This window comes from Oikopleura dioica, chromosome 1 (assembly GCF_907165135.1).
Source record: "Oikopleura dioica chromosome 1, OKI2018_I68_1.0, whole genome shotgun sequence".
NCBI classification, from domain to species: domain Eukaryota; kingdom Metazoa; phylum Chordata; class Appendicularia; order Copelata; family Oikopleuridae; genus Oikopleura; species Oikopleura dioica.
Window position 1 is genome coordinate 14,087,139 of NC_137291.1, and position 17,535 is coordinate 14,104,673.

Below are 17,535 nucleotides of genomic sequence, written 5' to 3' on the forward strand. Positions count from 1 at the left end.
AATGGCTTCAATGTTTTTTGAATTAGTAGTGAACAAGTTTTATTTGCTGCTTGATGTCTTTTTTGGTCGTTTTTGTTGTTAAGTATTTGTTTGAAATTGCATGATTGTTATTTACAGTCGTTGTTATGATGAAAATATAAAGTGTGCTGTATTAAAATTTCAAAAAAATAGAACACAGAAAAGATGTCACATGTCTTTGGTTAAAATTCCGAGTACGAGGAGTTGTCGGTTTTGTTATTTGGAGATAGGAATGGACAGAAAGCGAAATTTGCTCAAATTTGAGAATATTTGATGAAAACAGGAATTTTGAAATTGAACTCAAGGCATATTTTTGAAAAAAAAGAGAAAGGGATATCTGTATATTCAGACGTTTCTGTAAGTGAAGTGCACTAATGAGTGAGTGAGAATAAAAATGAAAGAACAATTTTGTGAAGATTGACGAGGCAATTTTTCAAAAGATTGAAAACGAAGATAGGAGAAGCCGGATTCAGACTTGATCTTCGACAGTCATGAGGAGGGGGTTGACGTATTCGAAGCCTTCAAACTCGTTGCCGCGGAAGGTGTTCACGTCGGGCGTCAGTTGAGCTGGTTCTTCGGTGAACTGGGTGTCGAAGTTGTCAAGGCCCATTTCGTCGCGGATGTACGGCTTGTACGGCTGAAATGAAGGGTCAATTCTAGTGGTTCAATTTTTTGTCCTTCTGCAGCACAGACGTTTATTGTGTCTTGCAAATAGAACTCAATCGAATAAGAAGAGAATCTAAAAGGCCAAGGATGGACGTTCGTCATCATCACCGGCAATTCCATGATCAATTTCAGCATCATAACTATTTTGACTGCAAAGAAGCGTTCTAGTCTCACTTGATCACCAACACGACAAGACTAAAACGCATCTTTCAGTCAAAACAGGTATGATGCTGGAATTGAAATTGAATCGCCGGTGATTACGGATTTTTCAAGACAAAATGAACGTCTCTACCAGAATGTCAAATCTGGAGATCTCAAAGAATACAAGAACCATTCAACCATGTTTCTTTTGAGAACTCAAGTGTTCGCCTATTCAATTTTCTTTAATGCACTTACGGGGCTGATCTGTTTAGACTCGAGCAGTTGCCAATCGATACTTCTGAAGAACTCGTGATTGATGATGTCCTGGAAGCCATTCTCGCCAATGCAACCGAGTCGATCATTCGGGTCTTTGTTCAAAAAGCCTTTCAGAACCTTCCCAGCTCGGACTGATAAAGATCTGGGAATTCTGATGACTCGTTCCAAAATCACTTGGAAGAGGATTTCTTCTGTGTTTTGCTCGCCCTCTTGATTCGTCACCGGGCCAGTGTCGAAGGGGGATCGACCAGCCATCATTTCGTACATCAACACACCTTTCAAAAATCAACAAAATATCAAAAGAAAGCGCGCTTACCAAGTGCCCACCAATCGACAGAAAATCGATAGTCTTCGCAGCGCAAAATTTCTGGCGCGATGTAATTCGGCGTCCCGCAAAAAGTGGTCGCCACGTCGTTCGGTCGGAGGATTCCTTCTTTGCACATTCCATAGTCGGTTAATCGGATGTGGCCTTCGGAGTCGAGGAGTACGTTGTCCAGCTTCAAATCGCGGTAGATGATTCCTTAAATAACGAATCTTGACGGGATAGAAATGAGGATTTTTCTAACAAAATTAACAAAGGGATACCCTTATTTCATTCGGCAATTTTCATTTTCAAACCTCTTTCGTGAAGAAAATGGAGCGCGAGAGAAATTTCTGCCGAATAAAATCTTGCGTGCTCTTCTGGCAGCTTTCTTTGCTTCTGCATGTGGAACATCAAGTCCCCGCCATTGATGTACTCGATGACGAAGAAAAGTCTCGAGGGGCTCTGGAAGCAGGAATGGAGGCCGACGAGGAAGGGATGGTTCGAGGCGGTTTCGAAGACGTGCTTTTCTGTTTGCACCCAGTCGATGTCTTCTTCGTCGCAGACGAGTTCTTTCTTGATCACTTTCATCGCATAGAGGCGCTTCGTCGTGTGCAGACGGACCAGGAGAACCTGAAGTTGAAGTCAAGAAAACGAGGCTGAAATCAAAGAAGACTAAGACGCCAGTTTTCGACAGTCAAAACAGGAACAAATTATCTTGCCTGCCTCAAGAGCTGAGAAATCATCGGTTAGTCCGACAGGGGATAAACGTGGAAAGTTCCGAGTCAAGATGAAGGGAAAATCATCAGTTCAAGTGCACATCTTGAACCCAAAAAAGCTACTTTATGTCGCTACTTTATGTCGGTCAAAATAAACGTCTACCCTTGAAAACAGTATCTTTTAGGTCTAGCAGATTTTTGGGTTCAAGATCTTTCGAGCACTGATTGACGTAAATCGAGGGGATTTCAAGCTGTTTTCCACAACCATCAACACATTATCAGAATCTATTACTTATATATGTCTCTATCATAACCGGCTTTTTCTGACAGCAGTGAATTCCGGAATATTTGAGCCACCTTGGACGGATTTGACGCAGAAAATCAGGCAAAACAAGGCGGATCTTGCGCTACAGCTCGATTTACAGGAGCCCACGTCAGCTCCAGCAGAAATTTACCTTTGCGTAGCTGCCGCGTCCGATGACTTTGATGAGCTCGAAATCGGTGAAGTTGAATCCCCGCTGGATTTTCGGATCCTGGGTGATTTCCATTCCCAGTTTTCTGCCACCAGGAGGAGTCGGTTGAGGATTTGCCGCATTCTACAATAAAATAAAGGGAAAAATGAGACGGAATTACTGTGAATGTCGCTGGTAAATTATTGTGATCCGGACCAATAACTGGAAAATCGTGCGATTTCGGCTGTCGGTTATTTTTTCTGCCCAGGTGTCTCAATCGATGCTTGATCTTGGCCATTGCATTTCGTCTGTAAATATCCTGAAATCGCCATTTCGGTCATAAAACGATCTCCTACTAATTGCTACCTTTGTTTCTCCTTCGCAGCGTTTTCCTGGCTCGGGCGGGCGACAGTTAAACGCGTGCATGTGTATACTTTCGTTCGGGTGGTTGATTCGCAGCATTTCTTCCATTTCCTGAAAAGGTGCTTGCATGAAGGAAAAGGGATGAAAAGCCTAGTACCTCGTCGGAAAAGACGACGATAGGGTCGTTGTCTTCGTCGATGTATTTCAAAACGAGGGGAGAGCCGTGCGCCAAGTTGCACATTTCTTCGACTCTGGTGACCAAATTTTCGAAGTTCATTCGCGAGTCGATGTGGAATGTGTACTGCTCGCTCTTGAAGTTGAGCTTCACTTTCGCGTAAACGACTGAAAAGAGAAGAAAACGGTAAAAAATGAAACGAAAACCGCAAAATTCTTAATAAAAAAATTTCAAATACTAATAATTCGAGGCAAATGTATATTGCCCTGAGGCAAGAGCCTAAATGGCTTTATCCGATAAATAAATTACCTGTCATGTTTTCTGCGCAATTCTTTCTTTTTTCGTTTTTTCAAAATATTTTTCTCAAAAAGCCTTCATGTGATTTTTCTTTTCTCTCTTTATTTTGTTGTTTTCTTGTTTGTAAAGCCGCTTGGAAAGCTGAAACTGTTTCTCTTTTTATATTTTTATTTTCGCTTTTTCAGATGATTTTTTTCCTTTTCGGACGCGGCCTCGATTGGGCGCGATGAGTCATCGCTGCGCCGCCGCGGCCATTTTCCGCAAATTTGCGCTTTTCAAAACGAAACAGAGAAATTTACAATTTTCGGGGTTTTCGCGTTTTACGAGTTTTACGAATTTGTTCAAGGTGAAAAAAATTAAGAGAGAATTACGAAGATCTTTAAAAAAAAATAGAAAATTTGCTGAGTTTCTCTCAAAGATTATTTTTTATTATTTATCTATAATGAATATTTTAAATAGCAGCGTTATCAACATTTAAATTATTTTGATAAGAGTCATTCGTTTTCTGATTGGCCAGACATTCTGTATCAACTTCTGTCTGTCTTTTATTTTCCTGATTCTTCTCAATTTTTAGCATTTTTCACGATTTTCAGAAAGAAAGAGATGCGTTTATATTCAATTTTGGCCGGTTCCGCGCTCGCCGGAGTCGCCGAATTTCTCCAAGACACTTATGACCAGTAAGTTTCTTCGTAAAAATAAAAGAGATAGAAAATTTTTCAGTTCAAAGTTGAGCGAATTGTTCAAAGTGACGCCCGAAGATTTCGCCGTTTCCGAGAATGATGCGAGAAAACAGTTTGAAGAATTTCTTCTGGAGTATCCTAAGATGTATTCTGCTCAAGAAAGTCACTCCAAATTTCAGACTTTTTGGGAGAATCTCAAGGTTAGGTTTTTTTACTATCACGCTCTCTTTTGGCACCTACGCCCTTAATTTCCAAGCTGAACTTAAGGAGACCCCCTTCATTTTAACCCTCTTTCTCTGGACTTCAATTTGATGCCAAAAGAAAGGGGTTACCCTTAAGTTAAGGGCCTTACCTTTAGTAGATTCTACAGCGCATTATTTCCTCCCCATTCATCTCATTTTCAGCGAATCAAATTCCACAACCACATCGAGCAAGGCAGCGCCCGCTACGGCGTGACCGAGTTTGCCGACCTCTCCGACTACGAATTCCGCCGCCACTATCTCGGACTCAAGCCGGAGCTCAAAAATCCCAACCGAAGAAAATACCAAAGAAAGCCGCAAAACTCCTCGCGGAAGCTGAAGTTTGCGAAGAAAGAAGAAGAAACTTTTGACTGGGTTGAAAAAGGAGCTGTGACGGAGGTCAAAAATCAGGTTGGAAAAAACAAAGGAAGAGTTGATTCTAGCGCTGTTTTTAGGGCATGTGCGGTTCTTGCTGGGCCTTTTCGACGACTGGAAATATCGAAGGAACTTGGTTCAAGGCGACAGGAGAACTGATCAGCTTGTCGGAACAGGAACTTGTCGATTGCGATCAAAAAGACAGCGTTAGTCCTCTTTCTCGTCCTTGATTTCAATTTTTTGGTTGTTTAGGGCTGCAACGGTGGCCTGATGGACCAAGCTTTCGAAGAAGTCATCCGAATTGGCGGCCTGGAAACTGAGCAGCAGTACCCTTACGATGGGCACCAGGAAACTGTATGTTTTCGGCAATAATCCTTTCTTCATTCTTCCTTTCTTTTCAGTGCAATTTTGAGAAGTCCCTTTCCAAGGTTCAAATCGACGACTTCATGGACATCGGTGAAGACGAAGACGTGATCGCCGAAGCACTCGAAGAACACGGCCCTCTTTCTATCGCCATCAATGCTTTTGGCATGCAGGTTAGCTTTAAAAAGCGTTATTTTGATAATCCTAATTGTTTCCAGTTCTACCGTGGCGGCGTTTCCCATCCTCTTTCCTTCCTCTGCTCACCAGAAGGCCTCGACCATGGCGTCCTAATGGTCGGCTACGGAGTCGAGCACCACACGAGCTGGCGCCACCGACATCCCCGACCGTACTGGAAGATCAAGAACTCCTGGGGACCACGATGGGGCGAAGACGGCTACTACCGAGTCAAGCGAGGCCAGGGCGTCTGCGGAGTCAACAAGATGGTTTCTACCTCCATCGTCAAGCCCAGAAACGCGACGATCAATAACTGAGCCCATGACTTCCACAGGACCTTTTCTTTCATTTTCCGTTAACCAACTTTTACACTTTCAATTATCTCTTTCGTTTCGTTTTTTGCTGCTTCCTTTACCATGTTCCTTATCAATTTCTCTACTTTTCTGAGCTTCAACATGCCGCATGTTACATGCGCCAATTCGAAATCGAATTGTCTATCTTCAAAATAAAATTCCGAAAAAACAAAGTCCTTTATACAGTAATAGTTTCTACAGTTGGCAAACCATGAAATGGCATTCTCCAGATTCGAGTTTTCCGTTGTAATGAGCCGCTCCGAAAGCTTCTTCGTAATTTACCGATGTTGCAGTTTCAAAACCGAGCTAGAAAGTAGTCAAATTAGGAGCAAACCAGCGAGTTACCTTTTGATAGGTCTTTCTCAAAGGCTCGACTGTAGCAAAAGCAGTAGCATGGTTTCTTCCTCGTTCTCGCGCTCGGTCCAGGGCGGTTTTTACGAATTCAGTTCCGATTCCTTGTTGTCTTCAAAAATGAAAGGGGGAGAATTGAATGAAAATTTACCTCAGATCGGTTCGAACAACAACAGTAGCAATTTCGTAGCATTCTTCCGCTTCTTTGACGTTGAATTGCTGATCGAGGTTTTTGGTGTCGCCGATGAGGGATTTGACGAATTCTAGAGCAGAAATCGGCCGCTGGAAGTTTGGAAGACAGGGGCAACAGTTGAGCCAGCAGAGCGCGGAGGAAATCAGCGACAGCTCCGTTTTCTTCGAAATGTCGTAGCCGACTACAATGTTTTTTTCGGAAGAAAAGGTGCGAAAAACATACTGATAACCGCTGCCAATTTGCCATCCTGATCCCTGTAGCAGATATTTAACTCATTGTCGCAAGCGTACGCCACGAATTGCCGCAGTCTCTTTGGATTAGGTTTTTCAGTCGTTTGCGCTGCCGCCTGAGCGAATGCATTTTTCTGGAGAAATTCTAGCACCTCGTCCGTCTGATCGCCGACGATTTTCTCTAAATGAAGCTCGGCTCCCATTTTGTAATTGATTTTTGTTTTGAGGAGATTTTGAGCATTTCCGGTTGAGATTCAATTAATTAAAAATTGAGCTTCTGTCTATTTTAAAATCCTTTGATTACGGCTGAGAAGATGAGTTTTATGATGATTTCTTTTGAAAGAAAAGAATCATCGAAAGCTTAAATGATTAAAAAATCATCAAACTCACAAACTCGTAAACACATAGTGGATCGTTAACGCGTAATAATTATACGTCAGCTACTAAACAAGTTGCGTTTTTTGAGTTTTGAGAGGCGAAAAATTGAAGAAAATGAAAAATCTTGAAACGTATTTATTGTTGATTTTGACAACCATTTTGTACGGCCATCATTTTTGGTTTGTCAGTGATTCGGGTCTAAGAGACACAGAAATAGAGTTGTTGAATAGATTTCAACGATTTCTTCCTGGAGAAGAAGCAGTTCTTCCGAAATATCAAACAAGGCAAGACTTGATCTCCAATAACCGTCAAAAGAGCCTTTTTAGGAGCGACAAATTTCTCATCCCTTTCCTGAATTGGGGCCCGAACAATCAACTCCGGGGCCTACAAGAGTCCCTTATTCTTGCGATAAAGCTCAATCGAACACTTTGTGTCCCTTTTTTCTTCAAACATTTCACGGTGAGAGCCCAATTCTAGCTCCAAAAGCGAATGAAGAATTTTTCAGGACTTGAGTTTGTCGGATGGAGAGGAGCACCTGGTGATTCCGAGATTCAGAATTGATGTTCGAAAGATTCATGAATTGATCACGACTTGTGACGTCCACGAAATCGCCGGCAACTGTGGTGGGAAAGTTGATTCCCTGTTGATTGGGAGGGACATTTGCTCTGGCGACATTTGGAGGACGACTGAGGAGACAAGGAAGAGACTTGGGCTGGAAGCATTCATGGAGGAGGAGAGCTGCAGAGGAGTTAAGGGCCTCCCGACGTATCCAGAGGAGAAGAAGATTGTCCGAACCTTGTCGAGTGACAAAAAATGGCTCGAGGAGTACTACCCTGGGGACGAAAGATGCGCAGTGATTGCCTATCCTTACACTCTCTTCCCAAACTTCCACGGCCAAATCGAACGATTTTTAAGAAACAGAAAAGGTGCACAAGGCGAGATCTCGGACTTCGACGCTGAAATTTTCTCCGACGTCATCAATTACGTCGCTCGGCCGCAATTTATGAGAGCGCTGGTAGACGACTTCGTAAAAGAAAAGCTCTTCGAAGGAAGATTTATCGCCCTTCATTACCGATTTGATGATGTGGACTATTTGTCAAGATGCAGCACCGAAGACCCGTATAAGATTTGCGACGATTTGATGAAGATGAAGGGGAATATGACCGAATCGGCGGAGATCTTCGTCAATTATCTTGAAAAGCTCAGATCTGAGGACGTTCCCATAAAAGCTGTTTACTTGGCTTCCCCACCACAAGAAGTCCAGATCAATTTCTCGATCAAAGACGCGCTTCGTCGACGATTTCCAAATCAACAAGTCGTTTTTCTCGATTCAAAAGACATCGAGCCTTTCTACAATCGACTAGCGAATGTGCCAACTGGTCTGAAAGGAGATGTCATGTCTTCGATTGAGCAAGAAGTCTGTCTAAGAGCTAGAGTATTCTTGAGAGCGAGGCCGTCTTCTTGGTCGAGCAATGTTCATATCCAACGTGTTGCTGATCCTGAAACAAGGAAGTTTGTCAAAGATGATCGATTATTACTCGATGTTCTCACTGGAAAATCAACTTGAATGAGCGATACTGATACTTTCAACCCTTTTAAATACGCTCTATTATTTCGCTTTCTGGGATTATATACCCCACTTTCACTGTCCTGTAAATAAAATCTCCATGTTCTCGATTACCGGTCGGTTCTTTTTGGTAAAGAGTTAGCAAAAGCTTGACAAGAGTGGGATTCGAACCCACGCCCTCAAAGAGGACTGCGACCTGAACGCAGCGCCTTAGACCACTCGGCCATCTTGCCACGGAGGTGCCGGCGACAAAAGGCACATACAAAAACCAGCTTCATTTTCAGTGATTTTTCGATTCCGGCTTCAGAGTAAGAACTCCAAGAGTAAGCCAAATAACGGGTGGTAGACTCAGCAGAATCAATCAAGATTGCAATCTGCCAAATCATCCTGCAGCTTTCGCTGGCAGCAGCCGTCTGTAATCAGCCCCAGTCAATCCCAATGTCGCCCGTCGCCACCCTCTCGCACCTGTCTTTCCAAATAAATACCATTCCCTTTTCCCAGAAAAATCAAATCACTTCTCAAAACAAACAAATCAACAAGCAAAAAAAACTCCTCAAGAAAAAAAAATGACTTCCTCAACCGACAGCTTCCAAAACGTCGCCTTTGAGCTTCCCCAAGTCGACCTCAGCGATTTGGACTTTCTCGCCGGGCTCATTTCTCCGTCAACTGTTTCTGAGCAGAGCTATTCTAGTCCCAACTTCGCTCCTAGCTCTGGATACAACTCGGCCGCCTCAGACTTTCCCGTCCACTATTCTTCCTCTTCATCTCCCTCTTCTTCTAACAGCTCTCCTGGAAACCCCATCCCATCAGCAGCTCCAGTCAACGCTTCCTACTATCACTACCCATCCCCAGCTCCTTCTCCCCACTACAGCCCCGAGCAATTCTACCCCCAGCAACAGTACTTCTTTCCTTCTACCTTCTCTCCGACCGACTTCAATCCCCAAGCCCTCCAATCCTCGATGAACTCCTACCTCAGCACTCCTCCAAGCTTCCACCCTTCTCCCCAACCCCAGCCGCTCAAAATCGCCAAATCAGCTTTGAAAAACCGCCGTGCTTCCCGCTCCAAGTGTCCCTGCTTGAAATGCTGCCACGCCCGCGCCAACCAAATTCCTTCTCCGACTTACCACGCTTGCGTCGTCAAAAACTGCCAGAAAAGCTACACTCGGCCTGCTCATCTTCGAAGCCACCTGAAATCGCACGATTCTGACGGGCAATTGAAATGCGATCTTTGCTGCGCCAACTTTCCGACTTCCGATTTGCTGATTTCGCACATGTTTGAGCATGGAAAGCAAATGAAACTGTAAAAAATTGAAACTTATCTGTACATAATTACAAACCCAAATATATTAAAAATGTTCGAAAATCGCCAAGCAAATATAGTTGCCTCCTTTGAATGATATAGCAAATGGACTACCGGTAAATGCCGTATTTAATATGCTTTTGAAAGGATCTTGCGCTAATATTTACCTCTGTACTCTTTAAAAGACAGTTCGTATTTTCTTGAACTCTTTGCCCCTGGAAGTAGAACGTAATAAATCGAAAGTTTTTGATGGCGAAGACAGATGAAGCGTTCGAAGGTGAGTCATTCATTTCCTCTTCAGTTCGACTGATGTTATTTTTAACAGTAAGATAGTGTTAAGTATACACTGTTTAAGATTCGTATAATACTATTCGTATAATAGATTCGTTTTTTATTGGGGACGCGTTTCGGCTACAAAAGTGCCTTCATCAGCCCTAGAACAGAAATTAACTTTAGTGCTCAGAAAAAGGAAGAATACTCTTACCTAAGAGTGGGCAGTTTCGAATGAGAACGAAAGTTCTGAAAACAGAAAATGAAAATTCGCTTTCGCGGCAGCCTGCAGGTGAATGGAGCGGCAGATAATGAAGGCACTTTTGTAGCCGAAACGCGTCCCCAATAAACAACGAATTTATTATTTTGAGAGGTCAACTATAAGACTATGTATAAATCTCTCTATTCAAAAGGCGATTTGCGCGCCCATGAAACAGAAGAAAACAAGGAAGAGAAAAAAGAAAATCAGCCAGTTCCAGAAAGTTCCAGGCAAAAAGTCACGAAGAGAAAAAAAATTTTGGCCATGATATATAAATTTCAAGACTAGAAAAAGCAGCAAATCGTTATTGACATACATTTTTATTGGTGTCGTTGCTGAGGCTAGAATCGCACATGGTTTTTTCACCTCCATCACTGGCCCCACTCTTCCCAGTCTAGCGTTCAACTGCGACGTTTCTGTTGGTGATGTCTCGTCTGTTTTTGCGTGGAGAGGGCTTGGAAATGTAGTCGGAGCGATTGCCGCTGGAATAATTTTACCAAGGCTTTCATCAGGAAAGGTCAAATTGCTGACTATTGGTGGCACGCTACTCGTCAACGGGCTCTTTATCGCCGTCATTCCGCTCTTGACAGAACTTTGGTTGCTCGGAACTGTCGCCTTTGCTACTACTTTAACGAGCTCCTATTTCACAACTGGCTTGGAATCGCTTGTGTTGAATATTTTCGGCGCTGAAGGATCCGCTTGGGTCGTCGCGATCTACCACGCGTTCTTTACTATTGGAGGCTTTTTGGCACCCCTGCTTGTTCAAGTTTTTAAGTCAAGTGATCCTCTCAAGGAATGTGTCACCAACGCCGACAATTTCACCGGCTACGACAAAAACTACACGTCAGGAAATCACTTCGACCTCAGTAAGAAAAACCAGTTCCGTATTATCATCCATCCTTTTAAAGTCGACGAGGATATTCTCCCACCATATTTGATCGTTGGCGTGATTGTTCTCGCAAGTGGAATATTCACCTGTGTTTGTGCTGTTTGGAAGCTCATTGAAAAACTGACAACTGCGAAACATGATGAGGTTTGTTTCATCATCTGTGTAGTTATGAAAGAGTAGGTTGATATGCGCGGCGAAGATCCTTGGAGAAAACTCCTGGTGTTTTTCATGTTCACGATGTTTATTCATGCTTGTAGCGCGAACACCGATACGATCTTCCAGGTAAAGAAAAAGAAAACAAAAACTAGAGCCAACAGTGTGCTTTAGTCGTACATCTACTACTACGCACTATGCTCGAAAGCCTTCGACTGGGATCCCGTAAAAGCCAATTACCTTAACATGATCTTCTGGGCTGCCTTGACTGCCGGGAGATTCATCGGAACCTACACCACTCGAAAGATTAGACCGACCTTTTTGCTCTTGATCTACTTCATTGGTTCAACAATCGGAATCAGGAAAGGCAAGAAAATCATATACATCTAATTTAAGAGGATTTTCTCTATGCATCGATAAGTTTGATCCTCGGAGTCGATGGCAATATCGGTGGATCTTCAAACGACGCAATTTTATACACAGCTACTGTCCTGTTCGGAGTCTTCTGTGCTCTTTTCTACGGTAGCTCGACGAGTCTCTGCAACAGCTTCACGAATCTTGGCCTCACCTACGTCTTTATCAACAATCTCGGCGCCTCGGTCGGCACTATGATTGCTCCAACAATCACTGGTTAGTGATTGACCAAGCTCAACTCTTGGTAGTTTTAATTTAGGAAAGCACATCGAAGACTCGCCAATTTCATTCGCTTGGGCATGTTTGGTGTTCTGCTTGGGCGTTCTTTTCTTCGAACTGTTTGTTCATCTTGAAGGATTCAGAATAATGGATCGTATTTCCTACTCCACTTCTCTCAAGGAACGGTCGATGAGAATTCCCGGACACAGGCTCATACCTTTCGAACCTCAAATCGACCTCCAAAAAGGCATTCTTACACTGTTCGTTTCCAGTAGAAGGCTTTGGAGAAACAGCGCAGATAAGACCAGAATCTACTGAATCTGTGATAAAAAAAGACAGCAGTTTGTTTTAAAATTAGAGAAAAATAATGCTGCGGATGACGAACTAACTGAATTTTACAATATTAGTACCAAATAAATAAAAACCCTGACAAATGATTGTGAACATGAATCAAAAAGGGCTGGGGAGAAAGAAGATATTTTCAGGACCTCCTAGATCGTGGGGGCTTAACAGCAATTTGCAATTTCGAAACCTTGGTCAGATTTGACTTCAGAAATTGCTCTCTTCCTTGATTTCAAAATCGATTTTCAAGCAGATCGTTGTATAACACGCGTTTTTACGGAAGCCTTTCATAATCATATTATCTTCCAGAATGCCCCAAAGACAACAAACCCACATTTTTTCAACTCACGGGGTCAACGCCCTGGTCCCAAGATCGTTTACGACATCGTTCGAAAACAGCTTGTCTGTCCAAAATCGCCAATTTTCTTGCTCCAGACAAGATGCTTTTTTGCAATCGCACCCATCTATCTTGCCATTTCAAAACTGTCTCCGCACAATCTATCGAAATCTTCGCCTTCCAAATCGCGATTAGGATCAAAGGTCGTGGTTCGGACGTGCTAAAAAACGCTGCCGCGCAAACTGGTCCGAACCAGAGCCATATTTGGAGCCGCGCCAGCACTTTATATACCTCGTGCTCAGCCGATTTTCTCAATTTCCACAACTCACGCCGGGCCAGAACGAAAAATACGCCCGAAAAGTAGCTATTTTTTACCTTTCCGAGAAAAAAAACGAAGAATCAAAAATGGACAAGATCGAAATTGCCGCGGAAAACATCATTTCCGACATCAAAGATACCGTCGACCAGATTTTCTCGACCGAACAAATCGTCTACTTCTTGAACTATGCCAGCTGAGAAGGTTTCCAAACGGCCATGAAACCAGAAAAACCTCTACAAAACACCGCTTACTCCTCCCTTTTTGTGAAAAACTGTATTAGCCTGACTGTAGCTCAGGTTATTTCCCTTCTACCTGCATCACCTCTTTCTCAATTGTGTCTCAATCACCTCTTTTGTCTCTTTGGAATGTCTGTTTGTCTGCTTGCTTGAATCAAAAACACCTCTTTTCTTACTGTTATTAGTAGCTCTTGACTAGTGAAATCATAGAAGAGATTCACCTTTTGATGTATTATGCCTGGAATCAATTTTCTTCGAATATTTTGACCAGTTCAAGAGTCAACCTTTAGGATCAATAAACGAATGAATATGCTTATTTATACTTAATTTATTAGCATTTTAAAGGCAGCAGGATGATATTTCATCCCCCCTCCACCAAGGTCAACCAGAGTCCTTTTGACAATATTCAGCCTTCATCCATAGTTTTAAGGGAAATGAGTTCGCATAGAATAATTTCCCACCTTCTCTTAGGCAAGATGTGTATTCATTTCCATCTTAGGCGATGTCTATTGACGCAACCGTAGCAACTGACGCAAACCCCCCAAACCGTAGCTACTGAGGCGCACCCTCCGTGAGAATATCTTCCTCGATCTTTGAGGCGAAATTCCTTGGTTTTGGAGTTGGTTAGGTCAGAGTTGCAAATTTGCTGAGCTGAGTGAGCTGAGCTGGCTGAGCGAGCTCAGCTGAGTGGTTCTGGAAAATGATCTGATGTGCTCAGTTCAGCTCAGACAATTTTCACTCAGCTCAGCTCAGCTCAGCTCAATTGTTTTGGAACATGATCTGATGCTCAGCTGAGCTCAGACAATTATCACTTAGCTCAGCTCAATGAGCTCAGCTCAGCTCTAATTAGGGTCTGCTCAGCTCAGCTCAGCTCAGCTCAATGACCTTTGAAAAAGGCCAGCTCAGCTCAGCGCAGTAACCTCCAAAATAGGCCAGCTCAGCTCAGCTCAGAGAAATTTTTACTCAGGTCAGCTCAGCTCAGCTCAGAAAAATTAATCAAAATTTGGTTTAGGCCGAGGTTTTGGGTTAAGTTTTGGGTTAGCAGTAAGTCGTAAGTACTCAGGAGTTCGTACAAAACCTATGACGATCATGATGATTGCTGAGGCATGTTATTTTTCCATGATTCAAGCGGCTACGCTGAAATTTCCATGACAAAATAAAATGCCGGTAGAAAGAATTTCGGTAATAAATTTGACCAGCGCTCCACGAGAACGGGAATAAAACGGAGGCAAGTTCATCTTTCAGCCACAAAATCTCAAGTTTTCAAAATTTGAAATTCAAATGATAAAAGATATTTTCTTCCTTATTAACTTCGCTTCGACGGAAGGTCTTTTTATCAAGTTACAACTGCCTCGGTTTGAAAAACTGGTCGGTTCGGAGGTCGATTTGACCCGCCCGATTGCTGTCCAGTCTGAAAATGACTGTAAAAGCCTCTGTCGATCGGCATCACTATTCATAAGCCCGACTAGACAGTACGATTCCTCCTGTGACTCGCTGAAAATCTACAATAACGGAAAATGCTCTCTCAATAAAATACCCTCCCTGGAAAAATTCATCGTCGATAAAACAGGATCTCGGGCCCTTTCCTGCACCTTCCTCTGCGGATTGATGTCTGATTGCAAGATCGTGCAGACAGAGACGAAGATAACGACCAGAATGACTTTCAAGACTTGCTCGTTTTTCGATGGAATTGGTCAAATTCAGCGAACAATCGTTCCCGTGGAAATTGAAGTCAAAAAAGGCAAATTTTATGAAAAATGAAATTTTTATTCTTTTACTGGATTTTCCTGGCAATAAATATTGACACGCAAAAAGCTAGAAAAAAAGGAAAGGAAGCTGAGTCATAAAGTTACGATTTGCCCGTGAGGTCGTTGAGCTCCTTTGTTTGCCCAGAATTCAAAAAAGAGAATGTTTGAAGAGGGAGGCTTGGATTTGGACCTGGTTTTGCCGGAGTTCCAGAAACAGGCTCAAGAATATGTCTGTGCCATCTGCAGGTTCAAATTATTTCCGCTATATAAAGGTATCAAAAAATTAAGAAAAAATCTAGCTTCATTCTCCTCATCTCAATCAAATTCTAGCGGACTTTGCTACAAACCCCGAATAATCTGCCCAAAGTCGCACATGTTTTGCGAGTCCTGCATTTACCGCCTGCTGAAATGCTCTTCCCAAAAAGACAAATGTCCATCCTGCCGATCAAAATTCTCAACAAAAGACATCAAGCAGCCGATTCGACCTTTGGTTAACATTTTGGACTTGATCAGAGTCAAGTGCCCGAACAAAGACTGGTGCTGGAAGGAATTGCAATATGATGAGTTGGATCGACATTTGAAGGTATCATCCCTTGTCTCGATTCTTCTATAAAAATGACTAGGAGTGCAAGAAACCAGAGGAAAAGTGCAAGGGCTGCCTGCGGGTTATGCACCCAGATATGCTAGAAGATCACGTGCAAAACTGCGTTCAATTTCTCCGACTAGAAGTAAAACGGTTGGAAAATCGAATTGCCGGACATGCTGCTCTCTGTTGGACTCCGACAACTCCTTGTCCAGAATGCAATGTACTAAGCGCTTTTTTCGCTTCATCAGCTTACTATCTTCTTAGGTGAATGAAGTGTACAAAATGAAAGTCGGAACTCAAACAATCTGCCTTCCCTGCGAGGAAAAAGTCCCCGAAGCCGAGCGAGACAACATCCAGAACAAAGTGAAGGACTTCTTCAACCGAATCAAAGAATCAGAAACATCGACCAAACTCAAGAATTTCTTTCGTTTTTAATCACACAGCTTTATGTTTGTAGAAAATATATTTACAGAACTTACAGAACCCGTCAGCTTTTTTTTCGAGAATAACAAATTTTGAATTCCGAAATCTTCATCCAGGTATCGGATTCTACAGGTCAAAAACGACGTTGAAGTGTGGAAATATTAAACCTTATATAATTTCCACCAACATGCTTTATTTCAAACAATTGTCGTAATCCATCCTGCACGCTTGGCATCACCTTCGTGTCTTTGATGACTCCATCTTTCCCATCGATTTGCTGCACTACCGCGTGGAAACGGGAATTATCTAAAGCCAAATAAATTTAATTTTCTAATTTGAAATTTCAAACTTCTGCATTTTAACCAAAGACGATGTGTTCCATTTCCATTTTCTTTGCAGGCTGCGCTGAATTCAAGTTCCCAGTCAGACTCTTCGTAGCGAGCTTTTTTATCTTCATCAGACGCTAACTAAAAGGAGTCTTTGTTGATTTCGAGATGAGGAAGTCTCGTACCTTTATGTTGACTATCCCCCAAGAGCCAGGAGTTTCAGCACATTTTGCAACTTTTCTTTGTCAAATCCACGTCTTGGTCCGCCTTCAGAAACGTGCCGGTCATCTCCGTAATAACAACCAGCACCTCGTTCGACTCCAATTTCTTTCTCCAATTCCATTAAGCGCTCCTCTCTCGTTTCGCTTCTTTCCTCGACTGCTTGCTTCTCTCTCCTCAGCTTCTCAATTTCTTGTTCCAATTTTTGGTTCCGCAGCTTTTCCCTCTTTTGATTCTGGCTTTCTATTCGAGAAGTCTTCTTGAGCTCCTCAATTTCTAGTAGCATGTGCTTAGTTTCTCTTTCGTGTATTTCTCGCTCGTTTTCCAGTTGATTGAATTCCTTTATTGAAATAAATGACGTTTTCTTTGCTAAATTTGATAACCTGATCGGGCGTTTCCGGGAAAGCAGCATCTTGCAGGAAAGTGTTTTCTTGCTTCAATGTTGCAATTTCAACCTGCCAATTTGCTCGTTCTGACTCGAATTCCTTCAATGGATCAGTGATTTTATTATCCGAAAAATCTTACCTCTTTGAGACGGTCAAGGCGATTTTCGTATTCAAAAGTCAGAACTTTTATTTTATGTTTATTTCGATCGTTCTCGGCTAGGGCGGCTTTTAGATTTGTTTGAAGCTCTTCAACTGCTCGCCATGCTTTTTGAGCTTCTTTTTGATATTTTTCTCGCTCATAATTCTGTTTATTTAACTCCTTGAATCAGAATATGAATTTTCAATTTTCTGCGAATGGTTTTGACATGTACCTCCTTTAATTTCGTGTTCTCGTGATTTGGTCTTTTAATCTCGAATTCTTTTGCATTTTCTGTCATTCTTCCTTCTTTCGGACTGTTCTGAGCAATTCCCGTATAAACCAAGTTCTTTAATTCTTCCATTCCTTTCCTTGTTTGCATCAGCTCATACATTATTCCTTGATTGAGATCAGGGTAAAAAAGATTAACTATTCCAACCTGTTACCTGATGAATTTGAGTTGGGAGAAGAGGGTGAAATCGAGCTTTCTGGAACATCAGACATTGATATATCGCAGAATTCTGGTTTTGGCGGAAGACTTGAATAATCAGACATCTTTCAGATCAGATATTTATACTTGAAATTTGCTTTTAGCGAGCTTTGATAATCTCTAAAAAGTCAAAAATAAGTCATCAGTTTTCAAATCAACTAACATTTAATGA

The 17,535-nt window shown here is 42.4% G+C and overlaps 7 protein-coding genes and 1 non-coding gene across 9 annotated transcripts in view; 4 read left to right on the forward strand and 4 right to left on the reverse strand.

The window, feature by feature from the left end:
• LOC145695324 (cathepsin L-like) overlaps nt 1-5,737 on the forward strand; it is a 31,822-nt gene extending 26,085 nt beyond the window's left edge. Inside the window, exons 2-8 of the mRNA XM_081772329.1 lie at nt 3,999-4,085; nt 4,129-4,288; nt 4,493-4,738; nt 4,783-4,908; nt 4,955-5,056; nt 5,104-5,238; nt 5,284-5,737. Coding sequence (XP_081628455.1) covers nt 4,012-4,085; nt 4,129-4,288; nt 4,493-4,738; nt 4,783-4,908; nt 4,955-5,056; nt 5,104-5,238; nt 5,284-5,556 — 1,116 coding nt within the window. The 5' untranslated portion in view covers nt 3,999-4,011 and the 3' untranslated portion in view covers nt 5,557-5,737. The remainder of the gene's footprint in view (nt 1-3,998; nt 4,086-4,128; nt 4,289-4,492; nt 4,739-4,782; nt 4,909-4,954; nt 5,057-5,103; nt 5,239-5,283) is intronic.
• Nucleotides 1-17,535, reverse strand: part of LOC145695234 (membralin-like) — a 40,335-nt gene that overhangs the window by 9,602 nt on the left and 13,198 nt on the right. The gene's annotated exons all lie outside the window — the stretch shown is intronic.
• Nucleotides 14-3,630, reverse strand: LOC145695261 (protein kinase C iota type-like). The gene is made up of 9 exons (XM_081772265.1): nt 3,421-3,630; nt 3,094-3,278; nt 2,940-3,047; nt 2,755-2,892; nt 2,577-2,717; nt 1,720-2,035; nt 1,418-1,621; nt 1,081-1,376; nt 14-655 (listed from the first exon to the last, which is right to left on the reverse strand). Exons 1-9 carry the CDS (start codon nt 3,425-3,427, stop codon nt 488-490), a joined length of 1,563 nt encoding a protein of 520 aa, XP_081628391.1. The 5' UTR covers nt 3,428-3,630; the 3' UTR covers nt 14-487.
• Nucleotides 5,312-6,661, reverse strand: LOC145695366 (uncharacterized). Its single transcript, XM_081772365.1, has 4 exons — nt 6,359-6,661; nt 6,095-6,317; nt 5,938-6,055; nt 5,312-5,898 (listed from the first exon to the last, which is right to left on the reverse strand). Exons 1-4 carry the CDS (start codon nt 6,567-6,569, stop codon nt 5,788-5,790), a joined length of 663 nt encoding a protein of 220 aa, XP_081628491.1. The 5' UTR covers nt 6,570-6,661; the 3' UTR covers nt 5,312-5,787.
• On the forward strand, nt 6,848-8,405 carry LOC145703065 (uncharacterized). The gene is made up of 2 exons (XM_081780381.1): nt 6,848-7,203; nt 7,250-8,405. Exons 1-2 carry the CDS (start codon nt 6,859-6,861, stop codon nt 8,309-8,311), a joined length of 1,407 nt encoding a protein of 468 aa, XP_081636507.1. The 5' UTR covers nt 6,848-6,858; the 3' UTR covers nt 8,312-8,405.
• Nucleotides 8,462-8,544, reverse strand: TRNAL-CAG (transfer RNA leucine (anticodon CAG)). The gene has a single exon. It is a non-coding gene; the product is annotated as a tRNA-Leu (tRNA).
• LOC145712305 (solute carrier family 60 member 1-like) lies at nt 10,270-12,133 on the forward strand. The gene is made up of 7 exons (XM_081789991.1): nt 10,270-10,370; nt 10,429-11,006; nt 11,049-11,173; nt 11,210-11,311; nt 11,357-11,549; nt 11,585-11,812; nt 11,856-12,133. Exons 1-7 carry the CDS (start codon nt 10,270-10,272, stop codon nt 12,131-12,133), a joined length of 1,605 nt encoding a protein of 534 aa, XP_081646117.1.
• LOC145711000 (E3 ubiquitin-protein ligase NRDP1-like) lies at nt 14,916-15,858 on the forward strand. Its single transcript, XM_081788715.1, has 4 exons — nt 14,916-15,043; nt 15,128-15,380; nt 15,421-15,603; nt 15,648-15,858. The coding sequence occupies exons 1-4, from the start codon at nt 14,958-14,960 to the stop codon at nt 15,816-15,818; spliced, it is 693 nt and encodes a 230-aa protein (XP_081644841.1). The 5' UTR covers nt 14,916-14,957; the 3' UTR covers nt 15,819-15,858.

Bases quoted from the DNA above. Each gene is read 5' to 3' on its own strand.
- LOC145695366 (XM_081772365.1), bottom strand. From the start codon at position 6,569: ATGGGAGCCGAGCTTCATTTAGAGAAAATCGTCGGCGATCAGACGGAC. The intron at 6,318-6,358 runs GTATGTTTTTCG...AAAACATTGTAG, and splicing joins CAAATTGGCAGCGGTTATCA to TCGGCTACGACATTTCGAAG. The intron at 5,899-5,937 runs GTAACTCGCTGG...ACTACTTTCTAG, and splicing joins TGAGAAAGACCTATCAAAAG to CTCGGTTTTGAAACTGCAAC.
- LOC145695261 (XM_081772265.1), bottom strand. The intron at 2,718-2,754 runs GTAATTCCGTCT...ATTTTATTGTAG, and splicing joins ATTTACCAGCGACATTCACA to AATGCGGCAAATCCTCAACC. The intron at 2,036-2,576 runs GTAAATTTCTGC...CTTCAACTTCAG, and splicing joins GACGCGGCAGCTACGCAAAG to GTTCTCCTGGTCCGTCTGCA.
- LOC145711000 (XM_081788715.1), top strand. From the start codon at position 14,958: ATGTTTGAAGAGGGAGGCTTGGATTTGGACCTGGTTTTGCCGGAGTTC. The intron at 15,044-15,127 runs GTTCAAATTATT...ATCAAATTCTAG, and splicing joins TATGTCTGTGCCATCTGCAG to CGGACTTTGCTACAAACCCC. The intron at 15,381-15,420 runs GTATCATCCCTT...AAAAATGACTAG, and splicing joins AGTTGGATCGACATTTGAAG to GAGTGCAAGAAACCAGAGGA.
- LOC145703065 (XM_081780381.1), top strand. From the start codon at position 6,859: ATGAAAAATCTTGAAACGTATTTATTGTTGATTTTGACAACCATTTTG. The intron at 7,204-7,249 runs GTGAGAGCCCAA...AGAATTTTTCAG, and splicing joins TTTTCTTCAAACATTTCACG to GACTTGAGTTTGTCGGATGG.
- LOC145712305 (XM_081789991.1), top strand. From the start codon at position 10,270: ATGTATAAATCTCTCTATTCAAAAGGCGATTTGCGCGCCCATGAAACA. The intron at 10,371-10,428 runs GCAAAAAGTCAC...TTTCAAGACTAG, and splicing joins CCAGTTCCAGAAAGTTCCAG to AAAAAGCAGCAAATCGTTAT. The intron at 11,174-11,209 runs GTTTGTTTCATC...ATGAAAGAGTAG, and splicing joins CAACTGCGAAACATGATGAG to GTTGATATGCGCGGCGAAGA.